The 24,519-nt window shown below is 38.8% G+C and overlaps 1 protein-coding gene across 1 annotated transcript in view; it reads right to left on the bottom strand.

The window, feature by feature from the left end:
• The window catches only part of LOC122788928 (inactive pancreatic lipase-related protein 1-like), a 174,699-nt gene extending 161,761 nt beyond the window's left edge, over positions 1-12,938 (bottom strand). Inside the window, exons 1-2 of the mRNA XM_044055962.1 lie at positions 12,890-12,938; positions 2,758-2,912 (exon numbers count right to left, since the gene is read on the bottom strand). Coding sequence (XP_043911897.1) covers positions 2,758-2,912; positions 12,890-12,938 — 204 coding nt within the window. The remainder of the gene's footprint in view (positions 1-2,757; positions 2,913-12,889) is intronic.
• Between the last annotated feature and the right edge of the window lie 11,581 nt (positions 12,939-24,519).

Raw genomic sequence — 24,519 nt, 5'->3', positions numbered from 1 at the left:
ACGTATTATATTTTGATTGTTAATTTAATGTACTAATATTTACTATGATTGCTGTAAACATGTTACAGCTTAGTCGCTCAATGGCTTACATATTAATAATTATACTTACATTTTGTTATATTATCCCAGCTTATGCATCTCCTTCAAATACTCTCCACTTCTCTCTTTTAATCAGGTTCTATGTCAGTATGTATCCCAGTATTCATAACCATGACTCATCAGCTATACATTGCCTCTCTCTGTAGTCTAGCTTTAATGATTATTTACCTATCAATTTACATTTCATACCCCTTACCTCAATTTAATTTATTCTTAATGTTGGTACTATATCCTTCACTATCCATCTCTTATAATAGTCATATCTAGTGTCCGTTTTTCATATATGTCGCACATGAACTGGTTGCATGATAAATGTTTTCAGCTTGGAATTTAATAAAATGTATACTGTTACCAAAGAGGAAACACCTATTTTTTTTTTATTTTTAACAGTGTCACTACAGAACAGTTGCTCATTTATATCTAGACATCTTAAGAACTATCTATGTAATATATCTTTCTAAAACAAATGTATTTGCTGGTGCTTTTATCCCTGAGCTACCATTGAAATGCGTTTTTCCCAATCAAGCTTTCAAGGTCAACAAAGACAAATAGATTAATTAATTAAGTAAATATAGTGAATTATCATCAGGTCTCTGATCATAACCAGCTTATTATGAGCTTTAGACATGGATGTCAAGAAATTAATTTTGAGAGCCAAGCAAATGTAATGGAATAATATTTATTTTGAAGCTTGCATTAAGGGTTTTCATGTAAACATAATACCAACTGGCAAAGAAGAAATCAAATTATTGAGTGGAGAGCTTCAAATCAGAAGATCGGCATGGGATATATAGAATTGCTTTTAAAATGTAATAGGCAATTTGAAGTTTGATAATTCTGCTTGATAAACAGCAGGGTAAACTAAAATAGATGCAAAGCAGTGATTCATTTTTTTACAACCTTGAAAATTTAAGTGAGGATGAACATGTTTTGAAGGAGTGGAAATACAAAAACTATGCTGGAGATTTGAATGATTACAAATTAATTAACACAGATTAATTCAACCACGCTATTAAAGTGTGCACAGCTTATCAATTTTATTTAATATGTCCACTATCTAAATGGTGGTAAAATGTGTTGTTTTTAGGCTGAAAAAATTCTGTAACTTTATTACAATGAAAGCACTCATTTTATTTTGTTTTATAAAACAAAATTATTCACTACAAAAGTGGTGGAGAATATACAATTTATTTTGTTGTTTATTGCATTTGTTTTCCACTTTTGGGTCACCTTAAACCTTTCCTGGTTTTGGTTTATCAAGTAAACCAAGACTTTCCGTTTCTTTGCTGCTGTACAACTCAGGCAATGAATTTTCATTCACTGAACTAATTTCTCATTCATAATTAACATTTTCACTAAATGTCATTCAGCAAATACATTTTTCAACAAAAGACATTCAAACCATTGAATGCAGGGTGAATAGTGATTTTCATAAGATACTTCAAGAAACTCTATACATCAAGTGAAGGTAGGCTCATTAGAGATGACAGTCGCTGTAAATTAGAATTGAAGATGCATATCTATTAAGTAAAATGCATGAATATGAGATGTTGAGGATATAGGATGGTTTTAAAATGCCGCAAATTGATGTTGAAAGTCTTGATGCCTAGCTTAGCTGAGTTGGAATGATTTGAATGGGGGGCTAGATTCAGTGAGCTGCTCTGAGCAGGCCACAAGGGAGTTTACTTTTGATAGTGGTGCCTAAAGATAGAATTATACACAGAGAAAAGAACGTGTAATACTCCAGCTAATAATATAAAGTTTAAAGTGATAATACTACAGTAGATCAACATAGCAAAAATGAGAAGAAATTTAGGAAGAAGTAGTTAGACTTTGTAAATCTATTTTTTTCACAGGTGTTGGATGATGGTAATTAACTTCAGTGATAAAGAAGCAATGACACAGAACAATTGATTTAGAGATGATAAGGAGGAAAGTGTTGTTGAATGTAAGTGGAAAAAGCAACCTGTATTGTTTTGAAATAAGAATTATACAAATATCAGTAAGATGGCATTTCTATATCTGTATCTATATTCTGAGCTGCATTATGTAAAATGTAAAAGCCTGCATTAAAAATATTGATAAAAAATCTAAATTTAGAACATCTCTTACATAGTAATTATTGAATATGGGCCTCACCCTAACCAGACAGCATGCTTTGTACATATGTAATACAAAAGCTGTAAAGCCAAATTTATTAGGGCAGGTGACATTTTTAGCAAATAATTCCAACAGTTCCTATCACAGTACTCGAGTTAAAGCTTTATGAGCCTTGCTTTCAATATTGGTTTATAAGTAAATACACTTATAACTGATTAAAGTGATTTAGCATTTGGACTCATTCTCATCATACAACTTCATACAAAATAAAATACGTATTAAAACCAAAGCCTTTTCACCCTTACTTGAGGCTCACCAAGAACAGATTAATGTTATGTTAAGGAGGCTGACCTCACTATACCCTTGAGGAGACTGCCTTTCATCTTTGGAATATTTTGTCTGTTGTGATACTTAGCATAAAAGTACACTAGATTACCTGCGAAAAGGCCAGGAATTCTGAATACCTGATTTGCAGCAATAAAAAACACTTATAGAATACAAAAATGCAAAGTTTAATTTGCATATACCAGTACAATAAATCATAAAATACAACAATACCTGGTAACTTGAAGGATTTTGTGGAGTAAATAAATAAAAGCGTGTATTTATTTTGTCAGGACTCCATGGTAATTTTGTAATTGGTCTTTCTATAGTCCCAGACCAAGGAGGTTCATCAGGGAAACATCCAAGCCTGTCGTAACAGACCTGTCCACCTGTAGAACACAAACTGAATGTTAGTTAAATTAACAATAAGAAAGACAGGTACCACAAGCATACAACACACAAACATACTTTCCTAGCTTTTGTGCAAGGTTTGGAACTTTGCTCTTTTGGTAGTTAAACAATTATAATCTATTTCAGTGGCATTTTTGAGGTTAAAGGTGTTGAAGTGAATGAAAATAGTAAAAAATGTGAAGGAACTGAGAAACATTTGCCGTGTACATCGTTATTATTAATCCACAGGCATTCCTAAAGTTATATTAATTGCATTATTTTGTTAGTCTTAAATATATTTCATTCAGGGACATTGACCAGCATGGTGGATTAGTGGAAGGATCTCCACCTCACACTTAATGAGTCGAGGGTTCAGTCCTAACTTCCAGACACTTATAGAGTTAACAAATGAGATGTTCATCACAATACCTGCTGCATAAGCGTTAACTGTATGGGTTATTTGTGCCAAGGATATAACACCAGTCCAGTCTTCCAGGCCTCAGTCTCCTTCTACATGTGCCAAGACTGTTGGTTTTATGAGTTCCTGAGTGGAGATAACCAGTAGCCTGGGCAACAAGACTTCAGTACCTTCTTGCAACCCTTAGACAGCGCTCCTCTTGAGGGCTTCAGAAGATCGATGGTCAGGTTACTGTCATCCATTATTGAGCAGATAAGTAACATCTGCAGAAAACCTCCTACAATAGGTATTTTTTTCCAAAAAAATATTGTTTTACGTAAAACATTTCTGTTTTTTTCACTCAGTTTTGCTTGTTTAACAGAAATGTCAACTAACTGACCGGTCTGACAGACTATTTACCTTCTTTTAAGTTTTACTATTTGTGATATTTTAAGCACTTTGTGCTTAAAATTAAGATTTGGTTGAAATTATTGAGTGTTATTGTGTTTTATGCTAGTGAACACTTATTTTCATAGCTCACTAGTCCCAGCCAGTGCCTAGCTGCACAAGACATAAATCAGTCTCTGTTTCAACAGCAACATGGCACAGCATACCAATCCCACATTTCAACCTTCTCCTTGTCCTAAGGAAAAGAAAACTTGCAAGGAGCCCTTTCCATCACAGTAGAGTCAGTCTGTGACTAACATGGTGGTTGGTGACACTGCTGTGGCCATTACTGGTTCCTCAGACTATTTACTTTTTTTTCAGGGTCCCTCTAGTGTAGCCTCTTCAGCCACCATGGACTGGGGGTCAGTCATGTCGTCAGCCACTGTTCAGATGCCCTTGCTGGCAGGAGAGAGAGACACATATTTTGGTCTCTGAGGAGGGAGTGAGGAGTTCATCCCTGTTTAGGTGGGCTAAGAGACCTGGTCCTCTTGTGAAGTAGCATCCATGACTTGGTCACTTTTTAGAATGTCCCTAGAAGAAGGAGACAGAAAATTAAACATGTATCTTCCTCAGACATTATTTCTGTTGATAAGGAAGAGTTCATTGGATTCATTCAATGTTTATTACAGGCTTTACAACCTTTAAAGAGTGACTGGAATGTCCATGGTAAAATTAAAAGTTTCCTCAGTTTCTGGGTATTCCCCATCTGATGATGGGAAAATAATTTGGGAAAAGGCATCTTCAAATATTTCTACCCAGGTACCTTTTTCTGGTTCTGAGAAAAGCATTTCCTTATAATTTGCTATAGAGGAATTTTCATTTTATGAAACTATTTCTAGGATGAATAAGAATTTCAGTGCAATAATCTGATATCCCTCCCACTTCAAAGAAATATTCTAATTTAGCATACGATGAATTTCTACAGCCTGCAGCAATTCCTCCTCTTTTGCTAGCTTTGGGGTATGTTTTGAAACTTGCCTGCAGCCTGACTGATGGCTGGCCTACAGCCCCTATTAAGGCAGACAAATTTTATAAAGTCCCTCAGTCTTACAAATATTTGTTTTCTCATCCCAAATCTGACCATGTAGCTATTTCTGTATCAAATCCTGCTGCAATAAGAAATGTAGTTAGTACCCCCCGATAAGGATGTAAAAGCTTTTGATAGATGTGTGAAAAGAACTTACTCATCTTCCGCCTTAGCCTTTAGCATTCAAAATGATCAGCCTCACATGTTAAAATATATGTTAGCTTCCTTTGAAAATATAAGGAAGATTGCATTCTCTTTTCCTTCTTCAAATTGTAAGTATCCTGCATAGATTATAACAGCCAGCTAACTTCCAAAGTTTCAGGGCACCTTTCATACACCCAAACCATTAATCAACTTGAGCTGAGCTAACTAAAATGTCAAGTTTGTGCACCAGGCTCTTCAGAGGCTTCCTGCTGCCGAAAAAAGTGCTCGTCTGTGGATTTTTGAGACTCAACAGTCAGCTGATACTGTTCCTTTACTGAGCAGATAAGTTCCCTTTGGGGAAAACCTTTCATGTTACTTTCTTTACTTGAGAAAAGTTACTTTTTGTAAGACAAGCAAGTACTTTTAAACTAGGAAAAGGTATTTTTCTTGACTATCTCATGAAGTTTATGTACTTTTAAACAGGAATGAACCTTTATACTTTTGTGGTAAAAAGTTGTTAAAAACTAATTTTTCTGTGGAGAAACTATGTTTGTTTTACTTTTTGGGACTGGGGAAAGTGTTTAAATTGCTTTTTACTCTATTTCTTTCTGAGAACTTTCCTGTTTTACTGACTGTTGCTGCTTAGCTTCCTAGGAAATCAAGCCCAGTTTTTGCCTTGACCATGGAACAAACCATTGATCCCTTATAGGTTCATAGGTTCATAGGTGTGTACTAGGCTAATGGCCCTGGAGCCTTTACAAACCTAGCCCATAGGATTACCCTGACATCGTGCCACCAACCTTAGTTTCCAGTGCCTCTGTCGAGTAGAGCCACTGGAGTGATCCCTGGGGTGAATTTTCTATTTCTCATCCACTCATCAAGGTTTCTCTTGAAGAGGGCCACTGAGGTGCTCTGTTTGACATTATGAGAAGTCTATTCCATATGAACCTGTCCCTCCAACACGTTCTGTTGATTGTGGTAATGAGGTTGAGGTCACTGGAGTGTGTGGTATGGAGGGATTGGGATTTCTTTAGATGTAGCATTTCTAACAGAGCTGGGTCAGACATGGCTTTGTATGTCAAGCAGAGATCGCCTCTAAGTAGGCAATATGAGACAGAGAATAGTTGGAGTTTTTGAGTCTGTCCATATAGGACAAGTGTTTAAGATCTAGGATCCTCTTTGTGAGGTACTTTTGTGGCCTCCCCAGGTGTTGCAGGTGTCTAGTGAGGTACATGCCAAATGGGGTATTGTACTCAATTGGCCTAATGAGGGAAGAGTAGAGGGAGACAATGACCTCTTTCTTCCTGGATGCAAAACCCTTAGTAATGAGATGTGCCACATAGAAAGACTTTCTGACCGCAGTGGCAATGTGGTGGTCAAAAGAGAGGCTGCTGTCAACCTGTGTTCCCAATCTCTTATAACACCTTCTGTGTTCAGTGGACTACCATCAGTGTGGAAATTCATGGGAACTGGGTTTTTCCCAAAGGGGATGATGACACATTTTTTTGCATTGAGCTTAAGGCCATGGTTCTGACACCAGTCGTTGGTCTCAGTGAGGCCTTTCTGTAAGATGTCAACATCACTTGGGGAGTTAATAATAACTCCCAGCTTGCAATCGTCTGCGAACTTTGTCAGCCAGAGACCCTTTGTGTTGGCCTGGACTTCAGAGAAGTAGATACCAAATAGGAGAGGACCCAGAACTGAACCCTGTGGGACTCCACTCATGACTGGTCGACAGTCTGACTTGGAGTTCGCTACTTTCACACTGTGGGTTCTGTGAGCCATTTTACAACCCACATAGTGATATAGGGGTTGATGCCTAGCTTAGTGAGTTTTTCTATGATTCCTGAATGGGGAATGGTATCAAACACCTTGGCCAGATCAAGGTAAGCTGTATGAACCACCTTGCCTTCATCCACAGCTCTGGTGACTGACTCAAAGAAGTCGACCAAGTTGAGCAGGCATGATCTACCCTTCACAAAACCAAACGGTGTGGGATCCAGAGTTTGGAGATTCCCTATAGCCTTGTTTATTAGGTCCATGATGATGTGTTCCATAGCTTTGCATATCAGACTCATCCGGCTAATGGGGCAATAGTTGCCAGAGTCTGTAGTCACTCATCCTTTGTGGAGAGGGATGAATGTAGCAGTGTGCCATTCAGTAGGGACAAAGCCTGAGGCGAGGCTGTGATTGAACAGAGCACACACCTCCTTCCAGTCAAAAAAAAAAAGAGAAAGATTGTTAAGCATTCTTTGCCAACACAGCAGGCTAGTATTTTGCCTCAGGTACAAATGAGTGACTCTGCTGTGACCAAAGCTGGTTCTTCAGACCTTTCATCTTTTTCTTCAGATCTTTCTGGTGTAGAGGAGTCTGGGGATTAGCTGCATCCTCTGCAGCTGTTCATAGGTTCATAAATTAGCATTAGGCTAACTGCCCTTGTGGGGCATTTTAAGCCTAGCCAATTACCCCAGGTGAGAATCAAACCCTGCACTTCGTGTCTTTAAGGTAAACAGCTTAAGCATTATGCCAAATTCTCACTCCAAAGGTGAAAATCAAACCCTGTACCTTGTGCCAGTGATGTAAACACTTAAACCGTTATGCCAAAAATTTTATTTTCTCTAAGTGGACAGGGGAAAGCCACTCTTGTTGGTCATGGAAAAGGGGTCAGAGAATGTGCCCCTGCTTCATCAGAATGCTCAGCCCATTCCTGAAGAAACTTTTACTGGCAATACTGGGTCTGTTTTTCCACAATGTCCTGTTAAAAAGAGACAGGAATCTAAATATGTATCTTCTCCTGTGCCGGTTACACTGGGCATGAGTACTTTACTGGGCTTGGCTCATGGTCTTTTGGTGGTTCTTGATCCTTCTTGTAAGGTAGTTTCTGGTAAAAGAAAAGAGGATAACTTTTTCTCTGAAGAGATTCAAAAAATGGAATCTGTATTGGATTGTGAGGGGATAGATGTAGTTTTGTCACCTTTTTTCTGATTCAGATTCTGAGGAGAGTGTAATGTCTGATTTTCACTGTGAGGTTTTCTCTTTCTCTTAGACAATTTTCAAGATGAACCAAGGTTTTCATTGGGAAAATATTGAGGTTTCTAAGTCTGTAAGAAAATATTATGATTTGTTACAGCAGGAATTTCCAGAATCTTCTCCCATCCCTCCAGTTCTGTCAACCTTGGAGTATTTTTTTTGCCACCGACTGTGGTCTCCTTGGCAGTCATGCTGCTGCCTGTAAGAAAGCAGATATATTTTATAAAGTTTATCAGTCTTTCAAGATTTTATGCACCAATCCCAGATCTGACCCAGTAGCTATAGCTGTAGTAAATCCAGCTGCTGCCAAATTATTCTGTTAATTCCAGTCCTACTCCTTCTGATAAGAATGGAAAAGCTTTTGATAAGTTTGGGGAAAAATGTATGTTTCTCAGACTTTGATTTTTAGAATTCAAAACTGTCAGGCTTATATGTTAAAGTTTATCCTGAGTAATTGTGAAAGTAAAATGAATGTTTTAGCATCAATTTTATCTTGTAAGGAAACAGCTGCATTGTGTAGTTGAGTTTTTTCACTTTCCAGAGTCACTACTCATTATTTCAAATGCTTTATGACTCTGTATATATTATTTCATCGGCTGTAGTCTCAAAACCTCCCAGAAGATGTCAGAAATGAAATTTTAAATGCTCTCTTTAGATATAGATTTAGTTTTTGAATCCAGTGCTCTATATATTATCAAAAAGAGTGATGAGAGAGGTAAACTGATTCAGGTAACTTCTCAGATTTTTCAGCCTTACTTCTCTAAGCTCTCTAATGGATTCGCTACTCCATTCCATCCTCTAACTATGGCAAAAAATGTAATAATCTCAGCAGAATGCTTGTAAGTAGACATTTAAAACGTAGTGGCAGGGCAGTTCCAGAAAGAAAACAGGAACTTCCCAGAACAAAAGACAGTCAAATAAGTCAGAATGACTATGTGAAGAATCTTGAAGTTCTTAACATAGAAAATGGTTTTGCTGATTGCTCTGACCTCTGCAAGAAGAGCATTTGAGTTGCAAGTTCTTATAGTGGGTCAGCTTTATCTCATCATCCACAGATACAGGGTTTCCCTAAGAAATAATCCTTTTTTGCCACAGTTTTCTTTCCAGAACCCAAAAATGAGGGAGAAAGGATATTCTATGCCTTGGATGTCCACAGTCAGCTGAGGTACTGAATTGACAGAACAAAATATTTTAGAATATCTAATCAGTTCATTTCTTATGAAGGTAAGAAAAAAGGACAACCTGCATCAAAGAAGACTATTTCCAAATGGTTGACACAGAATATCACCTTTTGTTATTCCCACCACAACAAAACTATTACAGGCAGGGTCATGGCTAAGTCTACCAGGGCCTTGGCTTCGTCAATGGCTTTTTGGAAAGGGTTGAATTCTAGAAGTATTCTGTAAGCAGAAACTTGGTAGTTCATGCATATTTTTAGAAAGTATTATAAATCGGATACCTTCTCCAGGTCTAAGACATACTTTGATAGGACCATTCACCAGGGGGTCCTGGACCCTTCCCCTTCCACTTCCCAAATGTTGTTAGCTATGGTAACCTATCCATATAGCTAAGGCTACTGCAATAGTGATCCATCTGAAGAACACAGTACAGTTGTGTAAATAAACTTACTATAACACTACACATTTGAATATATCACTGATCCAGTAGCTGGTCCTGCCTTCTCTCCATCCACCTTTTTTGTGTTTATGTTTATGGCAAAGGAAGGATTTGTATTTACATTCCTATCTCTGTCTGTTATTAGGACTGTAGCCTCCCTTTTTTCAGTTAGCAAGAAACTCTTGAAGTGTTTAGAATCCAGGCTGCTAGTTTTGTCTACTCTTGAGTTTGTGCAGCCAGCAGCCAGGCCCAGGGCATATGTGGAAGGAGCCCAAGGCTTTAGAAAACTGACTGATTGCTATATCCTTGGGAAGATACAACCTATACATCTAAAGCTACTGCAATAGTGGTATATTCCAACATGTACTGTTATGGTAAGTTTGTCTAAAATTTAAATTAAAAAACAGCAGAGAATAAGAGAAGGATTTTTGAAGTAAAGTTTCTTATGGGGTGGTTTGAGAGCTCGGAGTGTAACAGAAAAGTGAAATGGAGGTACTTAAGTCAAGCTCCGCCCTTAAGGGCAGAGTTTGACTTCCATATTTCTACTTCAGCTATCAAACACACACACACACAGACACACACACACACACACACACACACACACACACACACACACACACGCACACACACACACACACACACACACACACACACACACACACACACACACACACACACACACTGACAGTGAAGAGAGAGAGCGTTACCCTCCCACACATACACACACAATGACAGTGAAGAGTGAGAGTGAGCAATCCCTGGGAGCCACACACACACACACACACACACACACACACACACACACACACACACACACACACACACACACACACACAGACACACACACACACACTCTGACAGTGAAGTCAGTGATATAATGCAACATCCCAGACACCTCCCCCAAAATTATAAAGTAAAATAATAAAAAAATGTGCATGACTGCCACGTGCATTTGAAGTGAAACTTCTGTAATGAAGTATGAAAATGTATTTATTTAAAAAAATTGTCTGTTTGTGTGTTCATTTCTGCACTTCATTATAATAGTTTCACTTCTAACGCATGTGGTGGCCACGCACATATTTTTTTTTTTTTTAGTTTTCGAATGAGTTATTTGCCACCAGAAAATTAAATACTAGTCCTTCTTCCTGTCAAAATAAATACATGACAAGGCAAGAAATACCACTTTCCAACAAAAACATTTACCTGACCTTGGTCTTAGTATTGCCCAAGAACTACTCCACAAGCATTTCAGAAAACTGTGCATTGTATAGTAATTTTGCAACATAAACATCAGTAAGAATGCAATGACAATAATGTTCTGTGAGTTTTCTCTACTGTATAATACTTTTTGGCTTCATTTAGCACATTAAGTGAACTGTGAGTAAAGTCAAGAAGATAATCTAAATGCCCGTAGACTATACATGCCCCTGTGTTATTTATGGAACATGTGAACTGCATTAGCCATGTCATAGCACAATGTGAAATATTCTTTATTAATGGGAACACAGGTTTGAATTAGCATGTTGAGATACAATTCATTACTTAGACCACTTGGAATGGCTCTCACACCCATTGATCTGGATCTGGAGACTGCCAAGCATGAGGGATCAAATGGGCTAAACAGCAGTTGGGATAGAATTGACTGCTGTCAGGCATGCAGATAAAAAAATTTAAAAATCACCTAGATACGATTGAAACTTTGTCAGTTGTAGAGGTTATAGCAAGTAAGTTATAATATGTGACTAACTATATTAATAACAGAACATATGTTTTTCAAATTTGAAAGGATAACAACAAACACTTTCTCTTACTAACTGATAATGTAGTTCTTTGTTATTAAAGATTACATAAAAGCAGATTAATTATGCTGTCTTTAAAAGTCAAGTCCTAAATCTTTTCAAGCCTTGTGGAAAGCCAGTCCATAGTATAAAGAAAATTTAAATATAATCTGATTGATTACTAGATTGTATGTTTGATGGCATTGACCAGAGGGGGGGGAGCGGGGTGAATGTCATGCTCATTCATTTGGGAGGGGGATCCGTTCCAGCAGGATACATATTCCCTCATTCCTTAGAGGAGGGTTAGCATTATATAATTGTCTTGGAATGTACTTTTAACATACCAAGTCTCTGTCTGATGGTAGCCCTCATTAAGGTGGGATAGAATTGTGGGGCTTTATGGTGATGTGAGTAGCAAGCTCCATGTCAGGAATAGTCTTAGATCATTCAAAAAAGACTCATCAATGCTATGGTGCCAGTGAGGGCACAAGCAATTCTAGTGCCAGCCTGATTGATAACCACTTGGAATGGCTCTCACACCCATTGATCTGGATCTGGAGACTGCCAACCATGAGGGATCAAATGGGCTAAACAGCAGTTGGGATACAATTGACTGCTGTCAGGCATGCAGATAAAAAAAATTAAAAATCACCTAGATACGATTGAAACTTTGTCAGTTGTAGAGGTTATAGCAAGTAAGTTATAATATGTGACTTTGGGTAGTCACATGACGAGGGAGAGATTAGGTGATGAAGAAAGCCTTATAAGGATAGAATGGAAGCTCACTTTGTATATATCACCTTACCTTGGATGTAGGCACATTATTACAGTTTAGAATTGTATTTGGCAGGGGTCAGCAATGTAGATCACATATGCAAAATATTTCACAATGAGAATAAGATTCAGAAAAGGCAATGAAGCACAGCTGAAAAAATGTACATGTAAAATGGTCTAAATGGGAATATAAACTGCCTGCCTAAGAACAGAACCATTTTAGTGTGTAGCACCAGCTTTCAGAATGAAATAAGCAAAACATTGTAGTACTGTTATTAGCAATGTCAGGCTAATGTATATGACTTAAAAATGTAGGCAACATTTCTACTTGTGTTGCTAATAATATCCTATATATTACAGAGCTTGGTAGTAAAGATAATTATCTTTTCAAAAAGTGAAAAGCAATTAACAGGTTCACATTTTATAACATAAGGCAAGAATTTTTATTAAGGCATTGATTTTAATGACAGAAGTAGAACAATGCAAGTTTAACTAGTCAAAGAAATTGCCATCTTTTAAAACCCTCTTAGTTTTCAGTCCACTTTCAGTTATATTAAGGGTAAATATGGATTGAATCCCCTTCCCATCCCAACACCATTTTAGTGCTTTATTTTACACAATAAGTAATAACTTCTGCTTATTGCATTTCATATAACCTCATTTCACATCATGCCGAGAAGATTCTAAACCCAAAAGTAGTGTTTGTATACCGATAATAAAATAAGCAGAGAGCACAATGATGATAAAAACATACTTTCTTACCATATACAGTACAGATCAGAAAAAGTGCTGCTACCCAAGCACCCAGCATCTGAAACAAAATGAAATATTTATTAAAAAAAAGCTAGACCGTTTGTAACAAGTAAGACAAAAAGCAGAAATGAAAATGCTGGTATAGTAAAAATGTTGGAAAAGTATACATCTCTGAATAAAATTACTTCACCAGAGTATTTTGGGTTCATAAAATAAATCTCTAACGTGGCACAATTTTTGTTTATTTTTAAGCAATTCATAGCATATCCAGCAGGACACAAAGGCCTTCCTAGTATCCCAAAGAAACAACATTATGAGAACGTGTAAAAAGTTTGTCAGTGGAAATGCTTTCTGGCTGAAAACATCAATTACTTTGTACAGGATTTTCATCCGTCAGTGGAATTAAGTTTGAAAATACATCTGGTCCAAAATATTGCTTTAATATAAATTAGTTAGGATATCTTGTCAACAAGTAAAAAGCTTTGTGATATTTTATAAAAAAACTTTTTTTTTTTTTTTTTTATTTTTTTTTTTTTTTTTCCCGCCCCCCCCCCCCCCCCCCCCCCCCCCCGTTGTCATTGCTTTTGCATAAGGATTTGAAAAACATCAATAGATCCCAGGAAATACAAAAACCCAAAAAATAGACTGACTAGTTTCATATGCCCAAAGCCAAATTTGGATATACAAATGAGTGACTCTGCTGTGACCAAAGCTGGTTCTTCAGACCTTTCATCTTTTTCTTCAGATCTTTCTGGTGTAGAGGAGTCTGGGGATTAGCTGCATCCTCTGCAGCTGTTCATAGGTTCATAGATTAGTATTAGGCTAACTGCCCTTGTGGGGCATTTTAAGCCTAGCCAATTACCCCAGGTGAGAATCAAACCCTGCACTTCATGTCTTTAAGGTAAACAGCTTAAGCATTATGCCAAATTCTCACTCCAAAGGTGAAAATCAAACCCTGTACTTTGTGCCTGTGACGTAAACACTTAAACCGTTATGCCAAAAATTTTATTTTCTCTAAGTGGACAGGGGAAAGCCACTCTTGTTGGTCATGGAAAAAGGGTCAGAGAATGTGCCCCTGCTTCATCAGAATGCTCAGCCCATTCCTGAAGAAACTTTTACTGGCAATACTGGGTCTGTTTTTCCACAATGTCCTGTTAAAAAGAGACAGGAAACTAAATATGTATCTTCTCCTGTGCCGGTTACACTGGGCATGAGTACTTTACTGGGCTTGGCTCATGGTCTTTTGGTGGTTCTTGATCCTTCTTGTAAGGTAGTTTCTGGTAAAAGAAAAGGGGATAACTTTTTCTCTGAAGAGATTCAAAAAATGGAATCTGTATTGGATTGTGAAGGGACAGATGTAGTTTTGTCACCTTTTTTCTGATTCAGATTCTGAGGAGAGTGTAATGTCTGATTTTCACTGTGAGGTTTTCTCTTTCTCTTAGACAATTTTCAGGATGAACCAAGGTTTTCATTGGGAAAATATTGAGGTTTCTAAGTCTGTAAGAAAATGTTATGATTTGTTACAGCAGGAATTTCCAGAATCTTCTCCCATCCCTCCAGTTCTGGCAACCTTGGAGGATTTTTTTTGCCACAGACTGTGGTCTCCTTGGCAGTCATGCTGCTGCCTGTAAGAAAGCAGATATATTTTATAAAGTTTATCAGTCTTTCAAGATTTTATGCACCAATCCCAGATCTGACCCAGTAGCTATAGCTGTAGTAAATCCAGCTGCTGCCAAATTATTCTGTTAATTCCAGTCCTACTCCTTCTGATAAGAATGGAAAAGCTTTTGATAAGTTTGGGGAAAAATGTATGTTTCTCAGACTTTGATTTTTAGAATTCAAAACTGTCAGGCTTATATGTTAAAGTTTATCCTGAGTAATTGTGAAAGTAGGGCTATACTGCTCAGACAAGCTCCACGTGGGTTTACAGAGTGGTCCTAGCAGCAAGGAACTCAAAAAAGCGACTACCTTCTGGATTTAAGTATCTTTGCTTTTTTTTCACTGGAAATAGCTTCTGTAGCTTACTTTGAACTAGCCTGAACTGTATTTTAACTGATTGCTGCATTATTTTAAAATCTGCACTTAAAAGTTACATTTAGTCGAATTTGATCGAAAGCTTGCTTGTTTGTTTGTTTAATTTAACTGTGGAGGCTGCCCACTAAAGTGTGCTAGCCTGTGTAACTAATTTATCACTGTCTCTGCATTTTCTTTGTGTTTCTACCGAAAAAACAAAAAAACAAAAAAATAATCTTTGTTTTCCCGCCTTCCTCAACTAGCTTAGACCAGTTTACAGGCATTGCTGTATTCTGGGCTGTGGTGTAGTTCCTGTGTTGTCCATTACCTTACTTGGATAGAAGGAAGTTTCTTTGCTCACCAGTGGGAGTGGGGAGCCTTGAGCAGCCTACCTGTCCTTGGGGGAAGTGACCTCAGCACAAGAAGCTGTAGTAATTGGTTGTTTGGGACCATTCCTAGCTCTTTTGTAGTTCACTGTTTAAAATCCGCCTCTGGGCGTTTTTTTCTGGCTATACTGCTCAGACAAGCTCCACGTGGGTTTACAGAGTGGTCCTAGCAGCAAGGAACTCAAAAAAAGACTACCTTCTGGATTTAAGTATCTTTGCTTTTTTTTCACTGGAAATAGCTTTTGTAGCTTACTTTGAACTAGCCTGAACTGTTTTCAACTGATTGCTGCATTATTTTAAAATCTGCACTTAAAAGTTACATTTAGTCGAATTTGATCGAAAGCTTGCTTGTTTGTTTGTTTAATTTAACTGTGGAGGCTGCCCACTAAAGTGTGCTAGCCTGTGTAACTAATTTATCACTGTCTCTGCATTTTCTGTGTGTTTCTACCAAAAAAATAATCTTTGTTTTCCTGCCTTCCTCGACTAGCTTAGACCAGTTTACAGGCATTGCTGTATTCTGGGCTGTGGTGTAGTTCCTGTGTTGTCCATTACCTTACTTGGATAGAAGGAAGTTTCTTTGCTCACCAGTGGGAGTGGGGAGCCTTGAGCAGCCTACCTGTCCTTGGGGGAAGTGACCTCAGCACAAGAAGCTGTAGTAATTGGTTGTTTGGGACCATTCCTAGCTCTTTTGTAGTTCACTGTTTAAAATCCGCGTTTGCACAGCTTTGCGCGGTCGTGCGCATAGCGCAGCACCAGTTAAACAAGGTTAAACTTTTTCTGGCTCCGCCAAGTCTGCTCTTCAAATTTTCCCTTAAGGAAGCTCTACTCTTAGTATAACCAGACTACTCACTGTCTTATAAGCCTAGCACTTGTTCTCAATACTTCTCTACTAAGTAAGCACTCTTGTACTAAGTAAAGCACTACATCTACTTACCACCCCTGTGAATACCCACTTCCCTTAAAGGTATACCACTCCTGTATACTGTTCTAGCATGTCGAGTGGTAGATTACTGGCGTCGTCTCCAGTTCAGCTGGTCAATCTGGGCATCTTGAGACAATGCTACAATTGTCTCATGTACACAGACAACCCTCTCCTCCTCCCAACAAACACAAATACATGTGAGAGATGCAACTATATAGCCAAACTGGAGGCTGAACTCTCTCAACCCAGGGCTGGCATGACCAGACAGGAGGAGATGGCAACCACACACACAACAATCCCAGTGCCACATAGACCTACCACAACTGCAAACCAAACACATAAAAACACAAAGACATACTCAGAGGCTCTAATAAAAAACTTACCAAAACAACAGAGGCTCCCAAAGCAGACATCCAAAAAATCCACCACCTCAAAACAAAACACATGCAACACATACTTCAATAAATCAGTGTGTCGACCAATCGCAGCCCTTAAGGCCAAACACCTTGCCTGATACACTAGTAATAGGTGACTCCATAGTCAGACACACTGATGTCCCACTGACCAGGCTGAACAAGGAGAAGGTGACTGTGAGCTGTCTATCGGGAGCTAGGATCTGCCACATAACAGACGCACTCAGGTCACTCCAAAGCAAGTACAAATATGACTCCGTCATTGTCCATGCTGGTGTGAATGACCTGAGACGTACCTCCCTGGACTACATGAAAAGAGACATAGAGGAGCTCTCCGATTATGTAGCCCAGGCTGGTATGGCCCTGACCCTGAGCAGCATCTTGCCCTCACCAAGAATGATACCACAATACAAAGACAAGATGATCAGCTTTAACAATTGGCTCGAGTACTGGTGTCATTCTAAGGGGATCCAATGTCTGTCTGCCTGGGATGATATGTTGGACAAGCCACACTGCTTCAAGGGATGGCTTACACCTGTCACCACTGGGCTTCCGCATATTGGCAAAGGCTCTTGCCACCGCATAGTGCCTTTTTTAGACAAGGCTCAAAAGACAAACCCACCTCCTTAGAAAACAAAAATGGAAAAAACTAAGGGTAATGCTGCTCAACGCCAGAAGTCTAAATCTCAAAATGCAGGCACTTGATGCACTCCTCAGCATGGAGAACATCGACGTCTGTGCAGTAACTGAAACCTGGTTCAAGGCTCCTGAGAGCACCCCAGCTACCAGGCTATACCTCAGATCATGCTTTTCGCCCCAAAACCTGGGCCGAACCACAAGGAGGGGAGTGTCCATATTCATAAAGGACACCCACACCTCCAGGTTAGTAGCAACACATGAAGCAACAGAGACCATACAGGTGCAACTAACCATAGGCAAAACTGCTATACAACTGGTAGCATGTTACAGACCACCCTCCCAACCTCAAGAACCCCACTCAGCCTTCCTGAAGACATTGGAGGATATGAATGTATCACAAAATACCATCATACTGGGAGACTTCAACTACCCAAACATAGATTGGGTACATTATTCTAGCCCTAATACCCTAGCCCAAAGGTTCCTGGAATTCATAAATTCAAATGCACTGGAACAACTAGTCACCTCTCCCACTAGGGGAGATAATATACTAGACCTGATCATCATAAACATGGGGACAAAATGCTCCACACCGGAAGTATACCCCTCACTAGTGAGATCTGACCACAAACTAATCACCCTGGATATACATATCCCACCTCCACCCCAGCACAAAGACCACAGTGAAAACTTGTCAAAAGCAGACTTCACACATGTTAAGAAGGAGATGGTATGCTTTAAGCCCACTGTGCCAGTGGATACCACATCCGGCAATGCCGAATCCTTCACAAATGCTTTCTATGGACATATCCAAGAATGCATGGATCATGCAATTCCAAACAAATCCAAGTCCCTCTCCACCAAATGTAAGCATCCTGTCTGGTGGACCTCAGCCATAAACAAATTGTATAACAAAGAAGGAAGCTACTGCACGTCAGAGCGAAATCCCATGAAGGGAAGACGTCCCTGATCAACATTAGCAGAAAACTACGTTTTCTCATAAAAACATCCAAGGCAAACTTTGAGAGAAAAATCGCTAAGGACACTAAAGATAACCACAAAGCCTTCTTCAGCTATGTTAGAAACCTGGGAAACCCTCAGATAGGCTCAGAGCTGGTTCACAACAACAAAAATACACTGAACCCACAGATATTGCTAACATTCTGGCTGACAGGTTCAGTGCAAATTTCTCGCCTCCTTCACCCCCAAAAGAAGAAATACGTATCCCAGCTGAATGTAATCTCCCTGTCATCTCAGATGTCCAAGTGAGAACCGCCCTAAACAAAGCAAAAAACAGCATCAATGGGACCTGACGGTATCCCGGGGTGCGTGTTACGTGAACTCCAAGAGGAGCTAAACCCACACATAAAAATGCTATTTAACCTTAGCCTTACTTCTGGATATGTACCTGTACACTGGCGTACAGCAACAGTGGTCCCACTCCACAAGGGGGGTGCCTCTACAGAACCTGGAAACTACCGCCCCATAAGCTTAACTAGCCTGGTCTGCAAAGCCATGGAAAGAATCATTATGGAACTCATAAACAGAGACATAGGGGACCTACAGACACTTGACCCCACCCAGTTCGGCTTTGTGAAGGGCAAATCCTGCCTTTTAAATCTGGTTGACTTTTTCGAAACAGTCACTAGAGCCATTGATGAGGGCAAAGCAGTCCTTACAGCATACCTGGACTTGGCTAAAGCCTTCGACACAATACCCCACTCAGGCATCATAGATAAGCTAAACAGCTTAAAAGTAAACCCCTATGTCACTAGATGGGTTGCAAACTGGCTAAAGGACAGAACCCATAAAGTTAAAATCACTGGAGCAATGTCAGACTCAAAGCCGGTCACAAGTGGTGTCCCACAGGGATCTGTCCTGGGACCCCTCTTGTTCGGCATTTATTTCTCAGATGTTAAAGCAAACATGGGAGGGCTGTGGCTGACAAAGTTCGTGAGATGACTGTAAACTAGGAGCCATAGTCGATACACCAGCAGACACACACATCCTACAAAAGGCCTCACTGAAACGGACAACTGGTGCCACAGTCACGGCCTTAAACTAAATGCCAAAAATGTATAGTCATCCCTTTGGAAAAACAAAGTACCCACAAATTATCACATAGACAGCAACCCACTGAGTATGGAAAAAGTGATCAGAGACCTGGGGACCCAAGTAGACGGCGACCTCTCATTTGACACCCACGTTGCCAAAGTGGTAAGAAAAACATTCTACCTTGCACACCTCATCATGAAGGGATTCACATCCAGATCCAAGGATGTCATTGTACCCCTATATTCCTCCCTCATGAGACCCATGATTGAGTACAATGCCCCATTTGGTATGTACCTCACCCGGCACTTGCAACAGCTGGAGAGACCACAGAAGTACCTCACCAAAAGGATCAAGGGTCTCCAACATATGTCTTATTCAGCCAGACTAAAGAAACTTCAGCTCTATTCAGTGGCATACCGCCTGCTCAGGGGTGATCTCTGCCTGACGTACAAGGCCATGTCCAATCAGGATTTGATGGACATGCTCCACCTCAAAAAATCCAAATCCATCAGGACCACGAGAGCTAAAGACTTAAACCTCAGCACAAGTATGAATAGGACATGCTGGAGGGATAGATTCATAACCCAGAGGCTTCCCATGCTCTGGAACAGGATCCCAGTTCGTATTAGGCAGAGCCCCTCACTGACTCTCTTCAAGAGAAATCTTGATGAGTGGATGGGAGATCGAAAGTTTACCCCAGGGGTCACATCTGTGTCACTGCTAGACAGGGGCACAGTAAACTAATCCTATTATATAAGGGGACCTTCATTGTGTCACTACTAGACAGAGGCACAGTATTCTAGATTTATTCTGTACATTTTTGTACCATTTCATGGGGTGGCAAAAGCCACATCACTATGGCTAGGCTTACAAATGCCCCAGGGCAGATAGCCTAGTATTATACTATGAAACTATGAAACTTGAATGAATGTTTTAGCATCAATTTTATCTTGTAAGGAAACAGCTGCATTGTGTAGTTGAGTTTCTTCACTTTCCGGAGTCACTACTCATTATTTCAAATGCTTTATGACTCTGTATATATTATTTCATAGGCTGTAGTCTCAAAACCTCCCAGAAGATGTCAGAAATGAAATTTTAAATGCTCTCTTTAGATATAGATTTAGTTTTTGAATCCAGTGCTCTAGATATTATCAAAAAGAGTGATGAGAGAGGTAAACTGATTCAGGTAACTTCTCAGATTTTTCAGCCTTACTTCTCTAAGCTCTCTAATGGATTCGCTACTCCATTCCATCATCTAACTATGGCAAAAAATGTAATAATCTCAGCAGAATGCTTGTAAGTAGACATTTAAAATGTAGTGGCAGGGCGGTTCCAGAAAGAAAACAGGAACTTCCCAGAACAAAAGACAGTCAAATAAGTCAGAATGACTATGTGAAGAATCTTGAAGTTCTTAACATAGAAAATGGTTTTGCTGATTGCTCTGACCTCTGCAAGAAGAGCATTTGAGTTGCAAGTTCTTATAGTGGGTCAGCTTTATCTCATCATCCACAGGTACAGGGTTTCCCTAAGAAATAATCCTTTTATGCCACCGTTTTCTTTCCAGAACCCAAAAATGAGGGAGAAAGGATATTCTATGCCTTGGATGTCCACAGTCAGCTGAGGTACTGAATTGACAGAACAAAATATTTTAGAATATCTAATCAGTTCATTTCTTATGAAGGTAAGAAAAAAGGACAACCTGCATCAAAGAAGACTAATTCCAAATGGTTGACACAGAATATCACCTTTGGTTATTCCCACCACAACAAAACTATTACAGGCAGGGTCATGGCTAAGTTTACCAGGACATTGGCTTCGTCAATGGCTTTTTGGAAAGGGTTGAATTCTAGAAGTATTCTGTAAGTAGAAACTTGGTAGTTCATGCATATTTTTAGAAAGTATTATAAATCAGATTCCTTCTCCAGGTCTAAGACATACTTTGATAGGACCATTCACCAGGGGGTCCTGGACCCTTTCCCTTCCACTTCCCAAATGTTGTTAGCTATGGTAACCTATCCATATAGCTAAGGCTACTGCAATAGTGGTATATTCCAACATGTACTGTTATGGTAAGTTTGTCTAAAATTTAAATTAAAAAACAGCAGGGAATAAGAGAAGGATTTTTGAAGTAAAGTTTCTTATGGGGTGCTTTGAGAGCTCGGAGTGTAACAGAAAAGTGAAATGGAGGTACTTAAGTCAAGCCCCGCCCTTAAGGGCAGAGTTTGACTTCCATATTTCTACTTCAGCTATCAAACACACACACACACACACACACACACACACACACACACACACACACACACACACACACACACACACACACACACACACACACACACACACACACACACACACTGACAGTGAAGAGTGAGAGCGAGCGTTACCCTCCCACACATACACACACAATGACAGTGAAGAGTGAGAGTGAGCAATCCCTGGGAGCCACACACACACACACACACACACACACACACACACACACACACACACACACACACACACACACACACACACACATACACACACTCTGACAGTGAAGTCAGTGATATAATGCAACATCCCAGACACCTCCCCCAAAATTATAAAGTAAAATAATAAAAAAATGTGCATGACTGCCACGTGCATTTGAAGTGAAACTTCTGTAATGAAGTCTGAAAATGTATTTATTTCAAAAAATTGTCTGTTTGTGTGTTCATTTCTACACTTCATTATAATAGTTTCACTTCTAACGCATGTGGTGGCCACGCACATATTTTTTTTTTTTTAGTTTTCGAATGAGTTATTTGCCACCAGAAAATTAAATACTAGTCCTTCTTCCTGTCAAAATAAATACATGACAAGGCAAGAAATACCACTTTCCAACAAAAACATTTACCTGACCTTGGTCTTAGTATTGCCCAAGAACTACTCCACAAGCATTTCAGAAAATTGTGCATTGTATAGTAATTTTGCAACATAAACATCAGTAAGAATGCAATGACAATAATGTTCTGTGAGTTTTCTCTACTGTATAATACTTTTTGGCTTCATTTAGCACATTAAGTGAACTGTGAGTAAAGTCAAGAAGATAATCTAAATGCCCGTAGACTATACATGCCCCTGTGTTATTTATGGAACATGTGAACTGCATTAGCCATGTCATAGCACAATGTGAAATATTCTTTATTAATGGGAACACAGGTTTGAATTAGCATGTTGAGATACAATTCATTACTTGGACCACTTGGAATGGCTCTCACACCCATTGATCTGGATCTGGAGACTGCCAAGCATGAGGGATCAAATGGGCTAAACAGCAGTTGGGATAGAATTGACTGCTGTCAGGCATGCAGATAAAAAAATTTAAAAATCACCTAGATACGATTGAAACTTTGTCAGTTGTAGAGGTTATAGCAAGTAAGTTATAATATGTGACTAACTATATTAATAACAGAACATATGTTTTTCAAATTTGAAAGGATAACAACAAACACTTTCTCTTACTAACTGATAATGTAGTTCTTTGTTATTAAAGATTACATAAAAGCAGATTAATTATGCTGTCTTTAAAAGTCAAGTCTTAAATCTTTTCAAGCCTTGTGGAAAGCCAGTCCATAGTATAAAGAAAATTTAAATATAATCTGATTGATTACTAGATTGTGTGTTTGATGGCATTGACCAGAGGGGGGGAGTGGGGTGAATGTCATGCTCATTCATTTGGGAGGGGGGATCCGTTCCAGCAGGATACATATTCCCTCATTCCTTAGAGGAGGGTTAGCATTATATAATTGTCTTGGAGTGTACTTTTAACATACCAAGTCTCTGTCTGATGGTAGCCCTCATTAAGGTGGGATAGAATTGTGGGGCTTTATGGTGATGTGAGTAGCAAGCTCCATGTCAGGAATAGTCTTAGATCATTCAAAAAAGACTCATCAATGCTATGGTGCCAGTGAGGGCACAAGCAATTCTAGTGCCAGCCTGATTGATAACCACTTGGAATGGCTCTCACACCCATTGATCTGGATCTGGAGACTGCCAACCATGAGGGATCAAATGGGCTAAACAGCAGTTGGGATACAATTGACTGCTGTCAGGCATGCAGATAAAAAAATTTAAAAATCACCTAGATACGATTGAAACTTTGTCAGTTGTAGAGGTTATAGCAAGTAAGTTATAATATGTGACTTTGGGTAGTCACATGACGAGGGAGAGATTAGGTGATGAAGAAAGCCTTATAAGGATAGAATGGAAACTCACTTTGTATATATCACCTTACCTTGGATGTAGGCACATTATTACAGTTTAGAATTGTATTTGGCAGGGGTCAGCAATGTAGATCACATATGCAAAATATTTCACAATGAGAATAAGATTCAGAAAAGGCAATGAAGCACAGCTGAAAAAATGTACATGTAAAATGGTCTAAATGGGAATATAAACTGCCTGCCTAAGAACAGAACCATTTTAGTGTGTAGCACCAGTTTTCAGAATGAAATAAGCAAAACATTGTAGTACTGTTATTAGCAATGTCAGGCTAATGTATATGACTTAAAAATGTAGGCAACATTTCTACTTGTGTTGCTAATAATATCCTATATATTACAGAGCTTGGTAGTAAAGATAATTATCTTTTCAAAAAGTGAAAAGCAATTAACAGGTTCACATTTTATAACATAAGGCAAGAATTTTTATTAAGGCATTGATTTTAATGACAGAAGTAGAACAATGCAAGTTTAACTAGTCAAAGAAATTGGCATCTTTTAAAACCCTCTTAGTTTTCAGTCCACTTTCAGTTATATTAAGGGCAAATATGGATTGAATCCCCTTCCAATCCCAACACCATTTTAGTGCTTTATTTTACACAATAAGTAATGACTTCTGCTTATTGCATTTCATATAACCTCATTTCACATCATGCCGAGAAGATTCTAAACCCAAAAGTAGTGTTTGTATACCGATAATAAAATAAGCAGAAAGCACAACGATGATAAAAACATACTTTCTTACCATATACAGTACAGATCAGAAAAAGTGCTGCTACCCAAGCACCCAGCATCTGAAACAAAATGAAATATTTATTAAAAAATAAGCTAGACCGTTTGTAACAAGTAAGACAAAAAGCAGAAATGAAAATGCTGGTATAGTAAAAATGTTGGAAAAGTATACATCTCTGAATAAATATCTTACCTTCACTCTAGATGTATTGTCTGGTGTGTCATAACACCATTATAT

The sequence above is a fragment of the Protopterus annectens genome, chromosome 14.part0 (assembly GCF_019279795.1).
Source record: "Protopterus annectens isolate FY-2018-M chromosome 14.part0, PAN1.0, whole genome shotgun sequence".
NCBI classification, from domain to species: Eukaryota; Metazoa; Chordata; order Ceratodontiformes; family Protopteridae; genus Protopterus; species Protopterus annectens.
This window is presented reverse-complemented; position numbering and strand designations above follow the sequence as displayed.